This window comes from Rana temporaria, chromosome 13, assembly GCF_905171775.1.
Source record: "Rana temporaria chromosome 13, aRanTem1.1, whole genome shotgun sequence".
Classification (NCBI taxonomy): domain Eukaryota; kingdom Metazoa; phylum Chordata; class Amphibia; order Anura; family Ranidae; genus Rana; species Rana temporaria.
The window spans coordinates 113,552,954-113,579,511 of record NC_053501.1 but is presented as its reverse complement, the minus strand read 5'-3'; the positions used below and the strand labels follow the sequence as shown (position 1 = coordinate 113,579,511).

The following is a 26,558-nucleotide window of genomic DNA, read 5'->3' as shown; positions in this document are numbered from 1 at the left end:
TTCATCAGGATGATGAATGTTTCACTTTGACATTCATAGAGCAAAAGGTTTAGAGTATCAAGCCAAAGGGATTCATACAGATTAAGTGTTGCAGCCTCCTATCCCTAATCGTTTTATCACAGTCAGGGGTCAGGCTCAGAGACCTCTAGCTATAGCAATAGAAATGCTCCCACTGACCAGCAGGATAGGTATACAAGCAGGTCATCCTGATGCATGTCGTGGACTCACCCAAGGTGCCGGGACTAAGTACTAACCAGTATTCATTAGAGCTCCTGATGTTTGAGATGGGTTTAGCTGCACGCTATTACCAGGTTGCAGTCCCTATAATTACCCCACCAGGAGGTGAGCATGCTGGGGCCCAGTAGTAAATAGAAAATGTACAGATATGTAGATGCATAGTTAGTAAACAAACCAAAGGTCGGGTAACAAGCAGTTGCAAGTTGGTATCAAGCAGAAGTGTAGTCGAGGAACAATCCAAAGGTTGTTAACGATTGGTTTGAGATTGGCATCAAGCAAAAGTGATATTGAGGAAGAATCCAAAGGTCAGAAGCATAGTCGAGTAACAAGCCAAAGGTCTGTAATGAGTAGGAGCGAAGATACGGATGGCAGTAGGAGTGAAATATTGGCTGGAGAGAGCCCAATAACCTGGCAAACAGGAAGTGCAAAGGCATGGCTTTAACAGGAAGTTCATGGGAGGAGCAAAAGGTTCAAAGTTGAAGGCAGGATCATTTAACCACTTGAGACCCGCGCTATTGACAAAAGACGTCAACAGCGCGGTTCTCAGGTGCCAAGTGGACGTCTTTGGACGTCATTTTAAATGCATTACCCGCGCGCGCCACTGGGGGGCGCGCGGCGGGTAACCACTGTTCCCGCGCATCGCTGGGGACCCGAAGCGTGTACCTGGCGGCCGCGATGTCCGCCGGGTACACGCGATCGTCGGTGACACAGCCGGTAACAGCAGGGACGTGGAGCTCTGTGTGTAAACACAGAGCTCCACGTGCTGTTAGAGGAGAGGAGACCGATCTGTGTCTCTTGTACATAGAGACACAGCATCGGTCACCTCCCCCAGTCCCAATAAAAATCGCAGATCGCCGCCATTACTAGTAAAAAAAAAATAATGAAAAAAAATCATAATTCTGTTCCCCATTTTGTAGGCGCTATAACTTTTGCGCAAACCAGTCGCTTATTTTTTTCTTAAATGGGAGATTTATTATAGCAACAAGTAAAAAAAAAAATATATTTTTTAAAATTGTCGCTCTTTTTTTGTTTATAGCGCAAAAAATAAAAACCGCAGATGTGATCAAATACCACCAAAATAAAGCTCTATTTGTGGGGAAAAAAGGACGTCAATTTTGTTTGGGAGTCGCGTCGCACAACCGCGCAAATGTCAGTTAAAGCGACGCAGTGCCGGAAGCTGAAATTTCGCCTGGGCACGAAGGGGGTTTATGTGCCCAGTAAGCAAGTGGTTAAGGAGATGTTCAGATGGCTCAGCAAGAAGAGACATCTCCAGACACAACAGAGTTTGCAGGTTCAGATCTGGGTCCTGACACGAGTGTGGGAATCTAATGGTTATGAATAGGGATGGGCGAACAGTTTGGCCCGAGCATCAGTTTGGGCTGAACATTTGCCCGTTTGGCCGTTCTCCTAACACCCAAATTTTCAGAGTGTTTCCCCCGATGAACACCCTGCAATGCACTGAGCACCACACAGTGTATTCTACGCCCTGATCCCTCCACCGCCATGATCCCTCCATCAGTATATAATGCACTCACCAGAAGATGAATAAAGATGAGCCTTGTGTTATTAACACGTAGATAGAGGATTATCTTAGGTGGATCTTGTGTCATTAGTCAGAATCCAAACGAAAGTGGAATAGATCCACGTTTCCCTTCAGTGGGGTCAACACTTTATTTAAAAAAAGCTCACCAGGAGCCAAGATGTTGCTAATATAGTGTAGTATTCATTATATAAAAATGAAAGTACATGTACAGGAAAGGCCATAAAATTTGCAACAAAATTGCATAAAAAACGCTGCCTCTACCGCAGGGCAATATCGTCAGTGCATAGGGCCCTCTCTGACGTGTCTCATGCTCAAACTCATTGTCAAAGGCAGGATAGGCATATCAGTTTGACAATGCGTTTGACCACGAAGCGCGTCAGTTTGGGTCCTATGCACTGATGATATTGTCGCCATGGCCTCGTGGTAGGAGTGACATTTTCTATGCAAATTTTATGGCCTTTTCTGTACAGGTCCACAAAATGGGTACAGCCTTGAGCGCCTGCCCTGGTTTGGGTGGGTGGTGATGGTGGGGAGTAAAACCATGGCTCAGCTTCCTCCTTTTGCAGACCAACCCCCAAGCCCATATAAACAAACCCTAATGCTGTGTAGACACGATCAGAAATTCCGACAAGAAAAGTCAGATGTGAGCTTTTGGTCGGAAATTCTGACCGTGTGTAGGCTCCATCGGAATTTTTCTGTCGGAATTTCCGCCAAGAAAAATTTGAGAGCTGGTTCTCAAATTTTCCGACAAGGAAATTACAATCGTCTGTATGCAATTCCGACGCACCAAAAATCATGCATGCTCGGAATCAAGTCGACGCATGCTCGGAAGCATTGAACTAAATGTTTCTCGGATCGACATTGTGTTGTACGTAACCTCGTTCTTGACGGTCAGAATTTGGTGTGACCATGTGTATGCAACACAAGTTTGAGCCAAAATTCCGTCAGAAAAAATCCACGGTTTTCTTGTTGGAGTTTCCGATCGTGTGTACACGGCATTAGATATTATCAGCAATATGCATTCTCAGCATGGAGCATGAATCCTCCATCTCATTAATACCAACTCAAAAATTAGAAAGCCCATTTGAACAGTGACCTCGTCTGCTGGTTATGTAGCCAGCAGATTCCAACCTTTGTTGGGAATGTGATCCAGAATTTACCCGAATTTATAACATTTCAATAATTCTACTTTTTCCCTACAGACTTTCTAACAATGACCTAAAGGATGATGACATGAAGATCATACACAATATATTACTGAACCCCAACTGCCAGATCCAAAAACTGAGGTTAGTTATTATGGTTTTTATCTACTTCCCATCCGGGGGAATTCTAACACTTCGCTCCTACATGTAATAATTTACTTATTTTTGCTAGAACATTACTTGAATCCCCAAACTTAAAGCGGAGTTCCTACTAAAAAAAAAAAATATATATTAAAAGTCCGCAGCTACAAATACTGCAGCTGATGACTCTTAATAATCGGACACTTACCTGTCCCAGGGTCCAGCGATGCGGAGGAACGAAGCCCAGCTCGTCCCCCCCTCCTCTCCGTGGCACCGGCATTGTCACTGTGAGCGCCCAGCTGTGGCTTCACAGCCGGACACGCACTGCGCATGCGCGAGCCACACTGCGCACCGTGACTGGCCGAGCAATCATCTGGGACCTGTGACATGTCCCAGATGATTGCTGAGAGGAAGGGGGGAGAGGTAAACTTCCTTCTGGTACCGTGGTGCCCCGGGGGACAAGTGGGAGCTGGATGCCTCTAAAAAGGGGGTTTCCGCCCCCCCTCAAGAAAATAAAATGCCAAATGTGGCATGTGAGGGGGTCACCTTCCCTTAAAGCGGAAGTTACATTTTTAGGTGGAACTCCGCTTTAATATACATATATATGTATATACGGTGGAACCTCGGCTTAAGAGTAACTTGGTTTGAGAGCGTTTTGATTTGTGATTTGATTTTTTTTTAATTCTGACTCGGTTTGCAAGTGTTGACTCGCAAGACGAGCAGAACTCAAGCTAAATAGGCCTGCAATACCTCATTTGGCCTGATGTACGGGGGCGCAGAAGCCGAGCAGGGCTGAAAATAGGCCTGCAGTACCTCATTTGGCCTGAGGGGGGCGTGATTATTACTGTAGGGGGGCGTGGCACATCACTGATCATCGTTCCAGATGACAGGGAACAGACGATCACTAACACTGCCACTAGGAAGAATGGGGAAAGGTTTGTTTACACTGATATTTCCCCGTTCTTCAGCTCTGTGACCAGATCGTGGGACACCGGTGGCGATCGGGTCCGCGGGTCCCACGGGCACGGAGCTCGGCAGCGCGCGCGACCCTCGGCTGGGATCTTAAAGGGGGCGTACCTGTACGCCCTTTTGCCCAGCCGTGCCATTCTGCTGACGTACATCGGCGTGCGACGGTCCTTAAGTGGTTAAAAAACGAATACTGTAAATACAGATTATTGCCCCAAAGCTATTTTATTTTGCCTTCCTTTTTAAGATGTTTGGATTTTTTTTTTTAATTGGCTTTAACAAGTTTCAATTTTTTTCTCAAAACAAAATGTATTTCTGTTAGATATTTTATTGTTTAAAAAAAAGGTGGAAGGACAATTTAGTGCAAGATGGAAAACTCCTCCCAATTTAGAAAACCAAAACCGGGGTTAGGGGTTAAGGTTAGGGGTTAGGGTTTAAGGTTAGGATTAGGATGAGGATTAGGGTTTAAGGTTAGGAGTAGGGTGAGGGTTAGGGGTAGGGTTAGAGTTTAGGGTTAGGGGTAGGGTGAGGGTTAGGGTTTAGGGTTAGGATGAGGGTTAGGGTTTAGCGGTATGGGAGGGTTAGGGTTTAGGGGTTAGGATGAGGGTTAGGGGTAGGGTGAGGGTTAGGGTTAAGGTGAGGGATAGGGTTAGGGGTAGGGTGAGGGGTTAGGGGTAGGGTGAGTGTTAGGGTGAGGGTTAGGGTGAGGGTTTAGGGTTAGCATTTATGGTTAGGGGCATTTTTTAAAGACAGGGAGTCTTTCCAAAAATGTCCCTAATTAGATATTTTATTGATGTCGATGACCCCCGTGTTGTCGAAGAGACAGGAAATTTGGGGAAATATCATAGAATTACACACAAAAAAATTATATATATATATATATATATATATATATATATATATATATATATATATATTTTATTATTATTTAATAGATTTTATAGTAATGGATTTTTAGGGTTAGGGTTTAGGGTGAGGGTTAGGGTTAGGGGTTAGGGTGAGGGTTTAGGGTTTAGGGTTAGGGGTAGGGTGAGGGTTTAGGGGTTAGGGTGAGGGTTTAGGGGTTAGGGTGAGGGTTAGGGTTAGGGGTTAGGGGTAGGGTTAGGGTTAGGGTTAGGGTTAGGGGTAGGGTTAGGGTGAGGGTTAGGGTTTAGGGTGAGGGGTAGGGTGAGGGTTAGGGGTAGGGTTAGGGTGAGGGTTAGGGTTTAGGGTTAGGGGTAGGGTTAGGGTGAGGGTTAGGATGAGGATGAGGGTGAGGGTGAGGGTTAGGGGCATTTTTTAAAGACTTAGGACATTCCCAACAGGGAGTCTTTCCAAAAATGTCCCTAATTAGATATTTTATTGCTGTCGATGACCCCCGAGACAGGAAATTTGGGGAAATATCATAGAATTACACAAAAAAAAAAAAAAAAAAAAAATATATATATATATATATATATATATATATATATATATATATATTATTACTATTTTTTTTTCTAATAGATTTTATAGTAATGTATTTTTATCAGACCTTGTGTTGGGAATACATGAAATGTAAAATATTGAAATATTGCCAAGTGTCCCCTCGCAATGATAACAATGTAAATTTTCTAACGTTTCTTCTCCAGTCTGAGGAAAAACGCTCTGACATACAAATCTTCTTCATTGTTGGCCAAAGCAGTGAGAGGGAATCAGACTCTACAGGAGCTCGACCTTTCCAGGAACAACATGGCAGGACCGCACCTTGACGAATTGCTAACGGCCATTGCCGGTTGCAGGATAACACACTTGTTGTAAGTATTCCTACAATCCTTAACCTCTTCAGCCCCTGGAAGGTTTACCTCCCTTAACCGCTTAAGCCCCAGACCATTTTGGTGGTCAAAGACCGGGCCACTTTTTGCGATTCTGCACTGCGTCGCTTTAACTGACAATTTGCGCGCTCGTGCGACGTGGCTCCCAAACAAAATCGACGTCCTTTTTTCCCCACAAATAGAGCTTTCTTTTGGGGGTATTTGATCACCTCTGCGGTTTTTATTTTGTGAGCTATAAACAAAAAAAATAGAGACAATTTTGAAATCAAAATCTATATTTTTTACTAATAAATATCCCCCAAAAATATTATTTTTTTCCACGATTTAGGCCGATACGTATTCTTCTACATATTTTTGGTAAAAAAATCGCAATAAGCTTTTATTGATTGGTTTGCGCAAAAGTTATAGCGTCTACAAAATAGGGGACTGTTTTATGGCATTTTTATTAATAATTTTTTTTTTACTAGTAATGGCGGCGATCAGCGATTTTTTTCAGGGCTGCAACATTATGGCGGACACATCGGACACTTTTGACACTTTTTTGTGACCATTGTCATTTTTGCAGCGATCAGTGCTATAAAAATGCACTGATTACTGTAAAAATTATACTGGCAGTGAAGGGGTTAACCACTAGGTGGCGCTGCAGGGGTTAAGTGTTCCCTAGGAAGTGATTCTTACTGTAAGGGGGCGTGGCTACACGTGACACGTCACTGATGACCGTTCCCGATCATGGGGAACAGTCATCAGTGACAGTGTCACTAGGCAGAATAGGGGAATGCCTTGTTTACAAGGGAATTCCCCATGTTCTGCACTTGCCGACTGCAATCGCGGGACTCCCGGGAACATCGAGTTCCCGGGACCCGCGGCCGCACTCACGAGGCACGTGGCGGCAGATTTCAAGGGACGTACCTGTACGCCAATCTGCCTGCCCGTGCCATTCTGTCAACGTAAATAGTCGTACGGCGGTCGGCAAGTGGTCAATGACCAGGCCATTTTATATGGCACTGCGTTACTTTAACAATTGACAATTGTGCGCGGGCGTGTGGCGCTGATTACTATGTAAATGATACTGGCAGGGAAGGGGTTAAACACTAGGGGGCAATTAAGGAGTTAAGTGTGTCCTAGGGAGTGATTCTAACTGTGGGGGGGATGGACTACTAGTGATACGACAGCGATCACTGCTCCCAATGACAGGGAGCAGTAGATCAGTGTCCTGCCACTAATCAGAACAGGGGAATGCCTTGTTTACATAGGCATCCCACTGTTCTGCCTCTCCTCACCGCAATCATGGGCTGCCGGCGAACATCGAGTTTGCGGGACCTGCGAGGCACTCGCCATCGGCGGCCCGCGCGCCTGCTAAGCGGCAAATTCAAAGGAACGTACGTGTACGCCGATTTGCCTGCCCGTGCCATTCTGCCAACGTATATCGGCGTGCGGCAGTCGGGAAGCGGTTAAATACCACCAAAAGAAAGATTTGGTTGTGGGAACAAAATGATAAAAATGTCATTTGGGTACAGCGTTGCATGACCGCACAATTGTCATTCAAAGTGTGACAGCGCTGAAAGACAAAAATTGGCCTGGGCAGGGATGGGGTAAAAGTACCTGGTATTGAAGTGGTTAAAAAAAGTGACAATTGTTTATAGCATACAGTGTTTTAGCAACAGAAATGTTGTGTAGTTTGGGTTTTACGTCTACTCTAAACTGCTACATTGATTGGCCAACTCTGGAACCAACGCTGAACTGTCCTTGTCTATGTTTACCAGACTACAGCAAGTGAAGCTGACGGATCAGTATGCTCAGCATCTGCTGCTGCTCTGTAACAGTCAAAACCTCACACACCTCAACCTGAGTCTGAATTATCTCACGGACCTCAGTGCCGAACGGCTTGAAATGCTGAAAAAGAATTCACCGAACCTTCAACAGATCAGGTAAATCTTTATTGAGTCCTTTGTCATGCCCTTGTAGGAGAATCTTTCCAGTTTTCATACTTAGACAAGAAAAGGGAACTCCAGTTTATTGTAGCCAAACCATAACTGTGACAGTCCCTAACAGTCAGTAGTAGTCCTTGCTGTGTGGCCCACTGTATACCCCCACTGCAGACCCCAGCAGTCAGTAGGGATACTTGCTGTGTGGCCCAATATATACCCCCATTGCAGACCCCAGCAGTCAGTACTATTACTTGTTGTGTGGCCCACTGTATACCCCCATTGCAGACCCCAGCAGTCAGTACTATTTGCTGTGTGGTCCACTATATACCCCCATTGCAGACCCCAGCAGTCAGTGCTATTACTTGCTGTGTGGCCCATTGTATTCCCCCATTGCAGACCCCAGCAGTACTTGCTAGGCCCATTGCAGACCCCAACAGCAAGTAGTGGTACCTGCTGTGTAGCCCATTGCAGAACCCCAACAGTCAGTAGTGGTACTTGCTGTGTGGCCCACTATATACCCCCATTGCAGACCCCAGCAGTCAGTGCTATTACTTTCTGTGTGGCCCATTGTATTCCCCCATTGCAGACCCCAGCAGTACTTGCTAGGCCCATTGCAGACACCAACAGCAAGTAGTGGTACCTGCTGTGTAGCCCATTGCAGAACCCCAACAGTCAGTAGTGGTACTTGCTGTGTGGCCCACTATATATACCCCCATTGCAGACCCCAGCAGTCAGTGCTATTACTTGCTGTGTGGCCCACTGTATACCCCCATTGCAGACCCCAGCAGTCAGTGCTATTACTTGCTGTGTGGCCCACTGTATACCCCCATTGCAGACCCCAGCAGTCAGTGCTATTATTTGCTATGTGGCCCACTGTATACCCCCATTGCAGACCCTCAGCTGTGTGCACTGCCAAAAAATGTGTTCTCTTTCATTTCATTTGTTTATTATTATTTATTTATTTTAATTTTTAGGGTCATTCATTATGATTGAAATTCGTTATTTCGAATAAATTTTGAAAATTCAAAGATTCGGAAGTTCTAAAATTTTTAAATTGAAAAATTCAGAAATTATAAAATCCAAAAATTTGAAAATAAGAAAGAAAATTCGAAAATCAAAGGAACGAAAATCCCAAAAATAAGAACAAAAATTTGAAAATACGAAATAACTAACTAATAATAACTAACTATTAAACTATGGTTAATTTGAATTTTCTTTTTAAATTTGTCTGTTAGTAAACGTAACATCCAAATTTATCCAAAGTTACCATTTATCCGAAATAAAATAGATGCGTCATTCGTTACGATTACTTAACAGCCACATTTGAATACCTATAATTTAATAGTTATTATTAGCTAGTTATTTCAGATTTTTTCAAATTTTCGGCTCTTCTAATTTGTGTTCTTATTTTCGCATTTTATTTCATTTGAATGGGACACTATTCCTCCCACTGACACCAATGATGGGACACTATTCCTCCCACTGACACCAATGATGGGACACTATTCCTCCCACTGACACCAATGTTGGGACAAATAGAAAAAGACTGTGAAGTCTGAGACTAGGAGAAAGTGGACTTTGTAGGCACCAGATTTTTAAAAAAAGATATAAATAATTTTAATTTGAACAGTACATTAGCACAAAAAACACTGAACAATTGCTCAATTTGATAATGAGAAAAAGAAAAACAACACAAAATACAATGTGATACACAAATAACTCAATTCCTGTCCCTTTCTGAAAGACACCGCTGATAGCCACAGGGCTAGATGTAAAAATTACACAATAAGCGCTGGGTGGCGTTGTAGACTTCAAGAGATGGTGCAGGATGAGTTTGGATAAAAGTGGGGATCAGCTCAACTTGTTTCGCGACGTTGTCGCTTCTTCGGGAGCTTCTGGGTGTTTAAAAGACAAAACAGTGTTGCCATTAGAGATGTATATATATCCAAATACAATACAATATTGTTTAAACATTAGGCATATTGTACATCAATACAAAAAGGCCTCTGAGCATATTAAGAACAGCATTTTGACTGTGGCCATAATACTCACCGAGAAACGGTGTTTAGTAGCTTTGAAGAGTGCTCAGCAGCGTCCAGAGTTAAATATATGATCAGACCAACTACCTTAGTCAGATGAAATGAGATACCAAGGGTCAAAACCACACTGACCATGCACCGCCGGGCAGGTTTGAACCAGTTGGGGTATCTAAAAATTGGATAGTAGACAAGAAAAATAGTAATGTGTCCAACACTGGGTAGGACCATAAAAAATTACAAAAGGGAAGTCAGAGAGGAAAAAAAGAAGAAAAAAGAGAAGAAACGGATGAAAAAAGTATATATGAAATATATGATATGTATAAGGTTTGGCTGATATAGCATACCTTGAAAGAGGTATAAGGGCCTAGGCATTCAGAGGACAATTCCAGGAGCTGGAAAAGGGGAACGCCCTTAGAGAGAAAATACTGGGACAACAGAAGGTAAAGGGTCCATGTGAATCCCCTCCTAACTGTAACAAGTCCAAAAAATAAACAGTAAAAAATATATATAAAAAAAAAAAAAAAAAAAAAAAAAATATATAAATATAAAGAAACAAATATAAATAATGATATTATTGGTTGCCAGATAATAAGCTAAAAGATTTAATAGGCACTTGGTTTGTAAGAGAAGTAGTTGATGTTTCAAATAAAACCTAACATTCAACAAAAATGTTGGTATATAAGCAGTAATTTTTACCTTGATAATAAAGGACTGGATAACAAGTCAATTCACAAAAATTGCCACAAGATGGCAGCGTTGAGCGTTAGGCTGGAGCGAGGAGTGAGGAAACCCCCACAGTGGAACAGCAATCAGCTGTTGAAAATACAAAACCACTCTTAATAGAGGCATGGTAGCAGACAAAAATAAGCAAGGGCAATGAAGGAAAAAATTGTACATACCCAATGCTTGACTAGCAGATGGAACGATCTTGGGCAGTGAAATGGCGTGTAGGCCCCCTGGACGTCCGTCCTGGCTGGCATTCAACAAAGAGCAACTGCATACACAGGCTCTTGTTGAATTTAAATACCCCGCGCGGATGACGTCACGCTAATTGACAATCATCCGACTGGCCAGAAAAGGATACACTGCGCATGCGCGTGCGCATGCGCACAGAGAGCCGCGATCAGGCTCTCTGAATGGATGGAAAACAAGTGTATGCGTATGGTGTTTCCCAGATGGAAAAAAGAAATGGGGAATTTTAGACACCATATTTAGAGTGCCATCACACATTCTAAAGTCTGGATGAATAGCATCTGACCGGATAGTGTGATGGCTTACCTGGCCACTGGTTCATCTGCTCAACGGCGCATGGCACTGTGGTGACAGGTGGTAAGGCAGGCATAGGTCTGAACATATATAAACGCTGGATGAGCAAACAATAAGGAAAAATGATAAAACATTTATATAGGAAGACATGCAAAATGCATGTATAACAAGATTGGATCCATCATAGAGTGGACATATACAACACATTAATAAATGATGATCATAGTACTGTTTCTACTTATTAATGAAAAATCAATAGAGAAACTGCACAAAATTTGTCACAGAACAAACTTTTAAAACCTGGACGTTGGGAAGGGGAAATGGGGGTGGCCCAAACCGGGGCCACTTTGGCCACTAGAAAAGACTGGCTTAATGCTGTAGCTTGATCAGGTCACAAGAGATTTGAGGTATTTATTAACCGTATTGAGATTATTACATAGAGAGAAGTGAAATCAAAACCATTTAGATATATAATGGTCAGACCTAAAATAATAAAACGAAAACCAAAGCAAAAACTGATATACAACAAAGGAAAAACTAATTATGAATATTATGCAGGTAAACAATCAACGTTGGAAAACCAACGTTGGTTTGATGGACCGATCTCTAGGTATGGGAGCTGCCATACAGGTCCCTCAAAGGAAGGGCCTGTATGATAGCACCTCATTGATCCCCGGTAATTTAGTGGCGCCCAGGCGCTCTATCCACAGAGTCTCCCTCTGAAGAATAGATTTGTCCCAGTTACCCCCTCGAGGGTCACGCGGGACAACCTCCAATACAAGAAATTGAATAGAAGATGTATCAAATTTATGAAATAACCCCAGATGGCGACTTATCGGTGTGAGCATCTTAGCGTATTGCGAATAATAAATGTGATCGTAGATCCTTTTCTTAAATTTACGTAATGTTTTTCCGACATAGTAAGCCCCGCATTTACAGGTCATTAAATAAATGACCCCCTCGGTGTCACAACTGGCCTGAAAGCGAGGTCTAAACGTTTCCCCATTGGGCAAGCTAAATTTGGTGCCAGCTTGCACCCAAGGGCAATAAGCGCAATGGCCACATTTAGAAATGCCTGGACTTCGATTATGGATCACAGGATTGGTTTTTGCTTGGTAAAGGCTTGATGTTAGTTTGTTACCAATTGAGGTATTCTTCCTAAATACTATTTCTGGTCTGTGTTTAACATATTTACCAATAGTCACATCTTCGCTTAGGAGGTGCCAGTGTTTTTCTAGGCAGCTGCGTAGTTGGTAGTGTTGGGACGTGTACTTTGTTATAAATCTAGTGATTTGTTGATCTTTATTTTCTATTTTTTGAGGGTGTATAAGAGAGGGTCTATCTCGATTGAGAGCTTTGTTGAAAGCTTTTCTCAAAAGAGATTTGCTGTACCCTCGCAGTAACAAACGAGAGCGTAGCTCATTGGCCTGAGATCTAAAGTCCGTATCATGTGTACAGTTCCTCCTAAGTCGGATGTACTGAGCATATGGAATACTGTGGATGAGATGTGTCGGGTGGCTGCTTTGGGCGTGTAGCACCGTGTTCCCTGCTGTTTGCTTTCGATAAAGCCTGGTTGCAATGTTGTTAGAGGCATCTCGGTATATTGATAGATCCAAAAATGATAAAGTGTCTCTATTATATTCAAAGGTAAATTTTAAGTTGAATGTGTTTTTGTTCAAACAACTTATGAATTCATGTAGACTTTGTATAGTGCCTGTCCATATGAGAAAAATGTCGTCGATGTATCTATACCAACACAGGACCTGGGCCATGAAGTCATCGTAAGCCTCATTGGAGGCTATTTCCCTCTCCCACCCCCCCAGGTACAGGTTCGCGTAAGCCGGTGCGCAACAAGTGCCCATGGCTACGCCCTGTACCTGGAGGTAGTGGGAGTCTAGGAAGGTGAAACTATTATGATGGAGGATAAATGACAACAGTTTCAAAATAAAAGATTGAAATTTCCAGGTACGATGATCCTCCTTCATGAGGAAGGATCTGATGACCTCAAGGCCCAGGTCGTGCGGTATACTCGAGTACAATGCCTCAACGTCAATGCTAACAAATGTAGCGTCTGATGGTATTGTAACGCCATCAAGATGTCGCAATAGGTCTGATGTATCCTTAACATAGGATGGGAGGCTAATAACATAAGGCATCAAAAAGAAATCCACCAGTCTGCTGGCATTTTCAGTAATTGACCCTATCCCCGAGATGATGGGTCTACCCGGTGGTTTGGATTTGTTTTTGTGGATTTTGGGGATAGCATAAAATATCGCCTCCCTAGGGAAGGCAGTGTTTAGATATTCATAGGTTTGTTGGTCAATTAGGGCTTCGGAAAAGGCAGAATAAAGTAATAACTTAAATTCTAAATGAAATTGGGCAATAATGTCCTTTGAAATCGGTCTGTACCAAGCTGCGTTTTTGAGAATGTTAAAACACATTTCTTCGTATTGGTCACACGTAAGTAAAACTATATTGCCTCCCTTGTCCGAAGCCTTAATGACTGTGTCCTGCCTAGCCTGTAGGGATTTAAGTGCTTTTTGATGGTCAATACTGAGATTGGAAGGTGTGGATGACATAGACATGTTTTTAACCTCATGGACCATAGCAATTAGAAATGCTGAGACTTGTTCGTTAGTGTGTAAATCTGGGAATTGGTTTGATTTGCGCTTAAAAGCACTGATGTCTTTTTTGCGTGGTAGAGAGTTAGCATTAGTTTCACTGGATGTGGGGATGGCGGTGCCTTCATTTTCCTCAAGTAACAATATAAGATCCTTCAGGGCTCTAAATTCTTTCATTGTATATTTTTTGATTTGCTCTGAGAGTTCTCTCTCAGCCTTGATTCGTTGTTTGTCAGGATCGAAAATGTGTTTATAGGTAAGTTTCCTAGCGAACAAGTAAAGGTCCTTGATCACCTCATATTTGTCCATGTTGTTACTTGGACAGAAACTTAAACCTAGTTTGAGGACGGCTAACTCATCATCCGATAGGGGGTATGGTGTGAGATTAATCACGCTCAATTCCTCATAGGTGATGCTCCCAGGAGGGTCTCTCCTAAAGGGATCTCCGATTGTATTAGACGTGTGTGGGTGATTCGATGTGAATCATTGCCCGGTGCATTGAGAGAGCGTGATTGATGGGAAGGGGTACCTGACAGACTAGGTATTCCTGTCTCCATCAATGCTCCCTCTTGATGCAAATTTGCGTTGGGTTTGGGGGTTTGCAATGCACTGGGCGGATGGAGTTGTTTAAACCGCTTTAGCTGCTAGGGGTCCCGTATAAGAAAAATGGGATAGTCCTAAGTTCTGTGAGGACCCTTCACCCCTATTGGAAACACCCTGTGAGTGACCCTGCATGGGATTGAAACCTGCCACAGTAGTGGGTTTCTTTTTGGTGCTGGGTGTGTTAGGATGCCCACCACCTTGGTATTCCCTCTTACGTGTCCGAGAGTTCGCTTGTGCTGCCGTCGATCTTTGTTGCATCTGCGAAAAAGAGGAAGAGGATAAGGATGAGTCAGATTCAAAGTCTTCTTCAGATAGCCCTGAGTTTCCAAAACCAGGTGGTGGGTATTTGCGAGAGCCTCTACCTCGACCCCTGGCTGGAAAATCCCATCTATAGGCATAGCCTTCAACAAAAGCCATGCGATCTTTAGCCATTTTTGACTGTTTTTTTGAAATAATACTCTTATTAAGTTTATCAAGAAACACTTTTAGTTCTTGATGTTTATCGGCATAAAGGGGATGAGTCTTGACATGCTCATATTGAGTAATGAGAAGCGCTAAATCGCGATCTAATATATTGGTATCTGATTGGTATTGAATCAATAACAATTGCATGCATTCTTTACTGCATTTATTCAAGACTCCTTCCCAGGAGTTTTTTAGGTCTTGTGAGGCATTTTTGATAGTTGGAAACATTTGTATCCTTAAGCCCATAGGGCTAATGTTTTCTTTTATATATTCCTTGAAAAATTCCATGTGCCAATAAAGGTTTGATTTCTTTTTCAGTAAATATTTCAACTTGCCAAAAAATAGCCTTAGATCATCAACATCCTTATTGGTTCCATTGTATGACGTTTGGAACTCGGTCATTAATCCTGACCATGCTGTGCCTACAAAGTCCATACTTACTCAAACCCAATTAAACCAAATGTTAAATAAAGAAAAGAGGAGAGAACAGGTAACACACAGAGATTATTGTCAACGCTAAACGCCAGCAACAATATATATGGTTATTGCTTTGAATAATCAATAGTGGCATGAGGGGGATTTCCAGGTTTAAAAGGGAGTTTCTGTATAGCAACAATTTTTTGAATACAAAAAAATATAATAACGATAAGAAATTATATGTGTGGGTAAATACGTATACACATATAAAGCGTAAATAGGGCCTAGTCACCTAAATGGTGACTAGAAGGTGCTTCCACCAATATATATATTTATATTTAGAATTACGATTGCCCTGGGGTGGTAATCAAACACCCCTTAGTATAAGGTGCCACATCCTGAATAATGTAGATAAATAGAAAAAGACTGTGAAGTCTGAGACTAGGAGAAAGTGGACTTTGTAGGCACCAGATTTTTAAAAAAAGATATAAATAATTTTAATTTGAACAGTACATTAGCACAAAAAACACTGAACAATTGCTCAATTTGATAATGAGAAAAAGAAAAACAACACAAAATACAATGTGATACACAAATAACTCAATTCCTGTCCCTTTCTGAAAGACACCGCTGATAGCCACAGGGCTAGATGTAAAAATTACACAATAAGCGCTGGGTGGCGTTGTAGACTTCAAGAGATGGTGCAGGATGAGTTTGGATAAAAGTGGGGATCAGCTCAACATGTTTCGCGACGTTGTCGCTTCTTCGGGAGCTTCTGGGTGTTTAAAAGACAAAACAGTGTTGCCATTAGAGATGTATATATATCCAAATACAATACAATATTGTTTAAACATTAGGCATATTGTACATCAATACAAAAAGGCCTCTGAGCATATTAAGAACAGCATTTTGACTGTGGCCATAATACTCACCGAGAAACGGTGTTTAGTAGCTTTGAAGAGTGCTCAGCAGCGTCCAGAGTTAAATATATGATCAGACCAACTACCTTAGTCAGATGAAATGAGATACCAAGGGTCAAAACCACACTGACCATGCACCGCCGGGCAGGTTTGAACCAGTTGGGGTATCTAAAAATTGGATAGTAGACAAGAAAAATAGTAATGTGTCCAACACTGGGTAGGACCATAAAAAATTACAAAAGGGAAGTCAGAGAGGAAAAAAAGAAGAAAAAAGAGAAGAAACGGATGAAAAAAGTATATATGAAATATATGATATGTATAAGGTTTGGCTGATATAGCATACCTTGAAAGAGGTATAAGGGCCTAGGCATTCAGAGGACAATTCCAGGAGCTGGAAAAGGGGAACGCCCTTAGAGAGAAAATACTGGGACAACAGAAGGTAAAGGGTCCATGTGAATCCCCTCCTAACTGTAACAAGTCCAAAAAATAAAAGTCCAGGCATTTCTAAATGTGGCCATTGCGCTTATTGCCCTTGGGTGCAAGCTGGCACCAAATTTAGCTTGCCCAATGGGGAAACGTTTAGACCTCGCTTTCAGGCCAGTTGTGACACCGAGGGGGTCATTTATTTAATGACCTGTAAATGCGGGGCTTACTATGTCGGAAAAACATTACGTAAATTTAAGAAAAGGATCTACGATCACATTTATTATTCGCAATACGCTAAGATGCTCACACCGATAAGTCGCCATCTGGGGTTATTTCATAAATTTGATACATCTTCTATTCAATTTCTTGTATTGGAGGTTGTCCCGCGTGACCCTCGAGGGGGTAACTGGGACAAATCTATTCTTCAGAGGGAGACTCTGTGGATAGAGCGCCTGGGCGCCACTAAATTACCGGGGATCAATGAGGTGCTATCATACAGGCCCTTCCTTTGAGGGACCTGTATGGCAGCTCCCATACCTAGAGATCGGTCCATCAAACCAACGTTGGTTTTCCAACGTTGATTGTTTACCTGCATAATATTCATAATTAGTTTTTCCTTTGTTGTATATCAGTTTTTGCTTTGGTTTTCGTTTTATTATTTTAGGTCTGACCATTATATATCTAAATGGTTTTGATTTCACTTCTCTCTATGTAATAATCTCAATACGGTTAATAAATACCTCAAATCTCTTGTGACCTGATCAAGCTACAGCATTAAGCCAGTCTTTTCTAGTGGCCAAAGTGGCCCCGGTTTGGGCCACCCCCATTTCCCCTTCCCAACGTCCAGGTTTTAAAAGTTTGTTCTGTGACAAATTTTGTGCAGTTTCTCTATTGATTTTTCATTAATAAGTAGAAACAGTACTATGATCATCATTTATTAATGTGTTGTATATGTCCACTCTATGATGGATCCAATCTTGTTATACATGCATTTTGCATGTCTTCCTATATAAATGTTTTATCATTTTTCCTTATTGTTTGCTCATCCAGCGTTTATATATGTTCAGACCTATGCCTGCCTTACCACCTGTCACCACAGTGCCATGCGCCGTTGAGCAGATGAACCAGTGGCCAGGTAAGCCATCACACTATCCGGTCAGATGCTATTCATCCAGACTTTAGAATGTGTGATGGCACTCTAAATATGGTGTCTAAAATTCCCCATTTCTTTTTTCCATCTGGGAAACACCATACGCATACACTTGTTTTCCATCCATTCAGAGAGCCTGATCGCGGCTCTCTGTGCGCATGCGCACGCGCATGCGCAGTGTATCCTTTTCTGGCCAGTCGGATGATTGTCAATTAGCGTGACGTCATCCGCGCGGGGTATTTAAATTCAACAAGAGCCTGTGTATGCAGTTGCTCTTTGTTGAATGCCAGCCAGGACGGACGTCCAGGGGGCCTACACGCCATTTCACTGCCCAAGATCGTTCCATCTGCTAGTCAAGCATTGGGTATGTACAATTTTTTCCTTCATTGCCCTTGCTTATTTTTGTCTGCTACCATGCCTCTATTAAGAGTGGTTTTGTATTTTCAACAGCTGATTGCTGTTCCACTGTGGGGGTTTCCTCACTCCTCGCTCCAGCCTAACGCTCAACGCTGCCATCTTGTGGCAATTTTTGTGAATTGACTTGTTATCCAGTCCTTTATTATCAAGGTAAAAATTACTGCTTATATACCAACATTTTTGTTGAATGTTAGGTTTTATTTGAAACATCAACTACTTCTCTTACAAACCAAGTGCCTATTAAATCTTTTAGCTTATTATCTGGCAACCAATAATATCATTATTTATATTTGTTTCTTTATATTTATATTTTTTTTTTTTTTTTTTTTTTTTTTTATATATATTTTTTACTGTTTATATTTTTTGGACTTGTTACAGTTAGGAGGGGATTCACATGGACCCTTTACCTTCTGTTGTCCCAGTATTTTCTCTCTAAGGGCGTTCCCCTTTTCCAGCTCCTGGAATTGTCCTCTGAATGCCTAGGCCCTTATACCTCTTTCAAGGTATGCTATATCAGCCAAACCTTATACATATCATATATTTCATATATACTTTTTTCATCCGTTTCTTCTCTTTTTTCTTCTTTTTTTCCTCTCTGACTTCCCTTTTGTAATTTTTTATGGTCCTACCCAGTGTTGGACACATTACTATTTTTCTTGTCTACTATCCAATTTTTAGATACCCCAACTGGTTCAAACCTGCCCGGCGGTGCATGGTCAGTGTGGTTTTGACCCTTGGTATCTCATTTCATCTGACTAAGGTAGTTGGTCTGATCATATATTTAACTCTGGACGCTGCTGAGCACTCTTCAAAGCTACTAAACACCGTTTCTCGGTGAGTATTATGGCCACAGTCAAAATGCTGTTCTTAATATGCTCAGAGGCCTTTTTGTATTGATGTACAATATGCCTAATGTTTAAACAATATTGTATTGTATTTGGATATATATACATCTCTAATGGCAACACTGTTTTGTCTTTTAAACACCCAGAAGCTCCCGAAGAAGCGACAACGTCGCGAAACATGTTGAGCTGATCCCCACTTTTATCCAAACTCATCCTGCACCATCTCTTGAAGTCTACAACGCCACCCAGCGCTTATTGTGTAATTTTTACATCTAGCCCTGTGGCTATCAGCGGTGTCTTTCAGAAAGGGACAGGAATTGAGTTATTTGTGTATCACATTGTATTTTGTGTTGTTTTTCTTTTTCTCATTATCAAATTGAGCAATTGTTCAGTGTTTTTTGTGCTAATGTACTGTTCAAATTAAAATTATTTATATCTTTTTTTAAAAATCTGGTGCCTACAAAGTCCACTTTCTCCTAGTCTCAGACTTCACAGTCTTTTTCTATTTATCTACATTATTCAGGATGTGGCACCTTATACTAAGGGGTGTTTGATTACCACCCCAGGGCAATCGTAATTCTAAATATAAATATATATATTGGTGGAAGCACCTTCTAGTCACCATTTAGGTGACTAGGCCCTATTTACGCTTTATATGTGTATACGTATTTACCCACACATATAATTTCTTATCGTTATTATAATTTTTTGTATTCAAAAAATTGTTGCTATACAGAAACTCCCTTTTAAACCTGGAAATCCCCCTCATGCCACTATTGATTATTCAAAGCAATAACCATATATATTGTTGCTGGCGTTTAGCGTTGACAATAATCTCTGTGTGTTACCTGTTCTCTCCTCTTTTCTTTATTTAACATTTGGTTTAATTGGGTTTGAGTAAGTATGGACTTTGTAGGCACAGCATGGTCAGGATTAATGACCGAGTTCCAAACGTCATACAATGGAACCAATAAGGATGTTGATGATCTAAGGCTATTTTTTGGCAAGTTGAAATATTTACTGAAAAAGAAATCAAACCTTTATTGGCACATGGAATTTTTCAAGGAATATATAAAAGAAAACATTAGCCCTATGGGCTTAAGGATACAAATGTTTCCAACTATCAAAAATGCCTCACAAGACCTAAAAAACTCCTGGGAAGGAGTCTTGAATAAATGCAGTAAAGAATGCATGCAATTGTTATTGATTCAATACCAATCAGATACCAATATATTAGATCGCGATTTAGCGCTTCTCATTACTCAATATGAGCATGTCAAGACTCATCCCCTTTATGCCGATAAACATCAAGAACTAAAAGTGTTTCTTGATAAACTTAATAAGAGTATTATTTCAAAAAAACAGTCAAAAATGGCTAAAGATCGCATGGCTTTTGTTGAAGGCTATGCCTATAGATGGGATTTTCCAGCCAGGGGTCGAGGTAGAGGCTCTCGCAAATACCCACCACCTGGTTTTGGAAACTCAGGGCTATCTGAAGAAGACTTTGAATCTGACTCATCCTTATCCTCTTCCTCTTTTTCGCAGATGCAACAAAGATCGACGGCAGCACAAGCGAACTCTCGGACACGTAAGAGGGAATACCAAGGTGGTGGGCATCCTAACACACCCAGCACCAAAAAGAAACCCACTACTGTGGCAGGTTTCAATCCCATGCAGGGTCACTCACAGGGTGTTTCCAATAGGGGTGAAGGGTCCTCACAGAACTTAGGACTATCCCATTTTTCTTATACGGGACCCCTAGCAGCTAAAGCGGTTAAACAACTCCATCCGCCCAGTGCATTGCAAACCCCCAAACCCAACGCAAATTTGCATCAAGAGGGAGCATTGATGGAGACAGGAATACCTAGTCTGTCAGGTACCCCTTCCCATCAATCACGCTCTCTCAATGCACCGGGCAATGATTCACATCGAATCACCCACACACGTCTAATACAATCGGAGATCCCTTTAGGAGAGACCCTCCTGGGAGCATCACCTATGAGGAATTGAGCGTGATTAATCTCACACCATACCCCCTATCGGATGATGAGTTAGCCGTCCTCAAACTAGGTTTAAGTTTCTGTCCAAGTAACAACATGGACAAATATGAGGTGATCAAGGACCTTTACTTGTTCGCTAGGAAACTTACCTATAAACACATTTTCGATCCTGACAAACAACGAATCAAGGCTGAGAGAGAACTCTCAGAGCAAATCAAAAAATATACAATGAAAGAATTTAGAGCCCTGAAGGATCTTATATTGTTACTTGAGGAAAATGAAGGCACCGCCATCCCCACATCCAGTGAAACTAATGCTAACTCTCTACCACGCAAAAAAGACATCAGTGCTTTTAAGCGCAAATCAAACCAATTCCCAGATTTACACACTAACGAACAAGTCTCAGCATTTCTAATTGCTATGGTCCATGAGGTTAAAAACATGTCTATGTCATCCACACCTTCCAATCTCAGTATTGACCATCAAAAAGCACTTAAATCCCTACAGGCTAGGCAGGACACAGTCATTAAGGCTTCGGACAAGGGAGGCAATATAGTTTTACTTACGTGTGACCAATACGAAGAAATGTGTTTTAACATTCTCAAAAACGCAGCTTGGTACAGACCGATTTCAAAGGACATTATTGCCCAATTTCATTTAGAATTTAAGTTATTACTTTATTCTGCCTTTTCCGAAGCCCTAATTGACCAACAAACCTATGAATATCTAAACACTGCCTTCCCTAGGGAGGCGATATTTTATGCTATCCCCAAAATCCACAAAAACAAATCCAAACCACCGGGTAGACCCATCATCTCGGGGATAGGGTCAATTACTGAAAATGCCAGCAGACTGGTGGATTTCTTTTTGATGCCTTATGTTATTAGCCTCCCATCCTATGTTAAGGATACATCAGACCTATTGCGACATCTTGATGGCGTTACAATACCATCAGACGCTACATTTGTTAGCATTGACGTTGAGGCATTGTACTCGAGTATACCGCACGACCTGGGCCTTGAGGTCATCAGATCCTTCCTCATGAAGGAGGATCATCGTACCTGGAAATTTCAATCTTTTATTTTGAAACTGTTGTCATTTATCCTCCATCATAATAGTTTCACCTTCCTAGACTCCCACTACCTCCAGGTACAGGGCGTAGCCATGGGCACTTGTTGCGCACCGGCTTACGCGAACCTGTACCTGGGGGGGTGGGAGAGGGAAATAGCCTCCAATGAGGCTTACGATGACTTCATGGCCCAGGTCCTGTGTTGGTATAGATACATCGACGACATTTTTCTCATATGGACAGGCACTATACAAAGTCTACATGAATTCATAAGTTGTTTGAACAAAAACACATTCAACTTAAAATTTACCTTTGAATATAATAGAGACACTTTATCATTTTTGGATCTATCAATATACCGAGATGCCTCTAACAACATTGCAACCAGGCTTTATCGAAAGCAAACAGCAGGGAACACGGTGCTACACGCCCAAAGCAGCCACCCGACACATCTCATCCACAGTATTCCATATGCTCAGTACATCCGACTTAGGAGGAACTGTACACATGATACGGACTTTAGATCTCAGGCCAATGAGCTACGCTCTCGTTTGTTACTGCGAGGGTACAGCAAATCTCTTTTGAGAAAAGCTTTCAACAAAGCTCTCAATCGAGATAGACCCTCTCTTATACACCCTCAAAAAATAGAAAATAAAGATCAACAAATCACTAGATTTATAACAAAGTACACGTCCCAACACTACCAACTACGCAGCTGCCTAGAAAAACACTGGCACCTCCTAAGCGAAGATGTGACTATTGGTAAATATGTTAAACACAGACCAGAAATAGTATTTAGGAAGAATACCTCAATTGGTAACAAACTAACATCAAGCCTTTACCAAGCAAAAACCAATCCTGTGATCCATAATCGAAGTCCAGGCATTTCTAAATGTGGCCATTGCGCTTATTGCCCTTGGGTGCAAGCTGGCACCAAATTTAGCTTGCCCAATGGGGAAACGTTTAGACCTCGCTTTCAGGCCAGTTGTGACACCGAGGGGGTCATTTATTTAATGACCTGTAAATGCGGGGCTTACTATGTCGGAAAAACATTACGTAAATTTAAGAAAAGGATCTACGATCACATTTATTATTCGCAATACGCTAAGATGCTCACACCGATAAGTCGCCATCTGGGGTTATTTCATAAATTTGATACATCTTCTATTCAATTTCTTGTATTGGAGGTTGTCCCGCGTGACCCTCGAGGGGGTAACTGGGACAAATCTATTCTTCAGAGGGAGACTCTGTGGATAGAGCGCCTGGGCGCCACTAAATTACCGGGGATCAATGAGGTGCTATCATACAGGCCCTTCCTTTGAGGGACCTGTATGGCAGCTCCCATACCTAGAGATCGGTCCATCAAACCAACGTTGGTTTTCCAACGTTGATTGTTTACCTGCATAATATTCATAATTAGTTTTTCCTTTGTTGTATATCAGTTTTTGCTTTGGTTTTCGTTTTATTATTTTAGGTCTGACCATTATATATCTAAATGGTTTTGATTTCACTTCTCTCTATGTAATAATCTCAATACGGTTAATAAATACCTCAAATCTCTTGTGACCTGATCAAGCTACAGCATTAAGCCAGTCTTTTCTAGTGGCCAAAGTGGCCCCGGTTTGGGCCACCCCCATTTCCCCTTCCCAACGTCCAGGTTTTAAAAGTTTGTTCTGTGACAAATTTTGTGCAGTTTCTCTATTGATTTTTCATTAATAAGTAGAAACAGTACTATGATCATCATTTATTAATGTGTTGTATATGTCCACTCTATGATGGATCCAATCTTGTTATACATGCATTTTGCATGTCTTCCTATATAAATGTTTTATCATTTTTCCTTATTGTTTGCTCATCCAGCGTTTATATATGTTCAGACCTATGCCTGCCTTACCACCTGTCACCACAGTGCCATGCGCCGTTGAGCAGATGAACCAGTGGCCAGGTAAGCCATCACACTATCCGGTCAGATGCTATTCATCCAGACTTTAGAATGTGTGATGGCACTCTAAATATGGTGTCTAAAATTCCCCATTTCTTTTTTCCATCTGGGAAACACCATACGCATACACTTGTTTTCCATCCATTCAGAGAGCCTGATCGCGGCTCTCTGTGCGCATGCGCACGCGCATGCGCAGTGTATCCTTTTCTGGCCAGTCGGATGATTGTCAATTAGCGTGACGTCATCCGCGCGGGGTATTTAAATTCAACAAGAGCCTGTGTATGCAGTTGCTCTTTGTTGAATGCCAGCCAGGACGGACGTCCAGGGGGCCTACACGCCATTTCACTGCCCAAGATCGTTCCATCTGCTAGTCAAGCATTGGGTATGTACAATTTTTTCCTTCATTGCCCTTGCTTATTTTTGTCTGCTACCATGCCTCTATTAAGAGTGGTTTTGTATTTTCAACAGCTGATTGCTGTTCCACTGTGGGGGTTTCCTCACTCCTCGCTCCAGCCTAACGCTCAACGCTGCCATCTTGTGGCAATTTTTGTGAATTGACTTGTTATCCAGTCCTTTATTATCAAGGTAAAAATTACTGCTTATATACCAACATTTTTGTTGAATGTTAGGTTTTATTTGAAACATCAACTACTTCTCTTACAAACCAAGTGCCTATTAAATCTTTTAGCTTATTATCTGGCAACCAATAATATCATTATTTATATTTGTTTCTTTATATTTATATATTTTTTTTTTTTTTTTTTTTTTTTTATATATATTTTTTACTGTTTATATTTTTTGGACTTGTTACAGTTAGGAGGGGATTCACATGGACCCTTTACCTTCTGTTGTCCCAGTATTTTCTCTCTAAGGGCGTTCCCCTTTTCCAGCTCCTGGAATTGTCCTCTGAATGCCTAGGCCCTTATACCTCTTTCAAGGTATGCTATATCAGCCAAACCTTATACATATCATATATTTCATATATACTTTTTTCATCCGTTTCTTCTCTTTTTTCTTCTTTTTTTCCTCTCTGACTTCCCTTTTGTAATTTTTTATGGTCCTACCCAGTGTTGGACACATTACTATTTTTCTTGTCTACTATCCAATTTTTAGATACCCCAACTGGTTCAAACCTGCCCGGCGGTGCATGGTCAGTGTGGTTTTGACCCTTGGTATCTCATTTCATCTGACTAAGGTAGTTGGTCTGATCATATATTTAACTCTGGACGCTGCTGAGCACTCTTCAAAGCTACTAAACACCGTTTCTCGGTGAGTATTATGGCCACAGTCAAAATGCTGTTCTTAATATGCTCAGAGGCCTTTTTGTATTGATGTACAATATGCCTAATGTTTAAACAATATTGTATTGTATTTGGATATATATACATCTCTAATGGCAACACTGTTTTGTCTTTTAAACACCCAGAAGCTCCCGAAGAAGCGACAACGTCGCGAAACATGTTGAGCTGATCCCCACTTTTATCCAAACTCATCCTGCACCATCTCTTGAAGTCTACAACGCCACCCAGCGCTTATTGTGTAATTTTTACATCTAGCCCTGTGGCTATCAGCGGTGTCTTTCAGAAAGGGACAGGAATTGAGTTATTTGTGTATCACATTGTATTTTGTGTTGTTTTTCTTTTTCTCATTATCAAATTGAGCAATTGTTCAGTGTTTTTTGTGCTAATGTACTGTTCAAATTAAAATTATTTATATCTTTTTTTAAAAATCTGGTGCCTACAAAGTCCACTTTCTCCTAGTCTCAGACTTCACAGTCTTTTTCTATTTATCTACATTATTCAGGATGTGGCACCTTATACTAAGGGGTGTTTGATTACCACCCCAGGGCAATCGTAATTCTAAATATAAACCAATGTTGGGACACTATTCCACCCACTGACACCAATGATGGGACACTATTCCACCCACTGACACCAATGATGGGACACTATTCCCCCCACTAACACCAATGATGGGACACTCTTCATCCCACTGACACCAATGATGGGACACTATTCCTCCCACTGACACCAATGATGGGACACTATTCCTATCACTGACACCAATGATGGGACACTATTCCTCCCACTGACACCAATGATGGGACATTATTCCTCCCACTGACACAAATGATAAGAAACGCTTCATCCCACTGACACCAATAATAAGGCACTATTCCTCCCACTGACACCAATGATGGGACACTATTCCTCCCACTGACACCAATGATGGGACACTATTCCTCCCACTGACACCAATGATGGGACATTATTCCTCCCACTGACACCAATGATGGGACATTATTCCTCCCACTGACACCAATGATAAGAAACTCTTCATCCCACTGACACCAATGATAAGGCACTATTCCTCCCACTGACACCAATGATGGGACACTATTCCTCCCACTGACACCAATGATGGGACACTATTCCTCTCACTGATACCAATGATGGGGCACTATTCCTCCCACTGACACCAATGATAAGGCACTATTCCTCCCACTGATATCAATGATGGGGCACTATTCCTCCCACTGACACCAATGTTATGTTAGCCCAAAAACTACCACATGTTAATGTGCATATGATAATACAATTAGAATGTACAGGTGTGAAGTGGGCC

General features: G+C 41.7%; 1 protein-coding gene across 1 annotated transcript in view; it reads left to right on the top strand.

Moving 5' to 3' along the window:
* The window catches only part of LOC120921072 (NACHT, LRR and PYD domains-containing protein 12-like), a 35,585-nt gene that overhangs the window by 8,032 nt on the left and 995 nt on the right, over positions 1-26,558 (top strand). Inside the window, exons 5-7 of the mRNA XM_040333709.1 lie at positions 2,983-3,069; positions 5,643-5,807; positions 7,589-7,753. Coding sequence (XP_040189643.1) covers positions 2,983-3,069; positions 5,643-5,807; positions 7,589-7,753 — 417 coding nt within the window. The remainder of the gene's footprint in view (positions 1-2,982; positions 3,070-5,642; positions 5,808-7,588; positions 7,754-26,558) is intronic.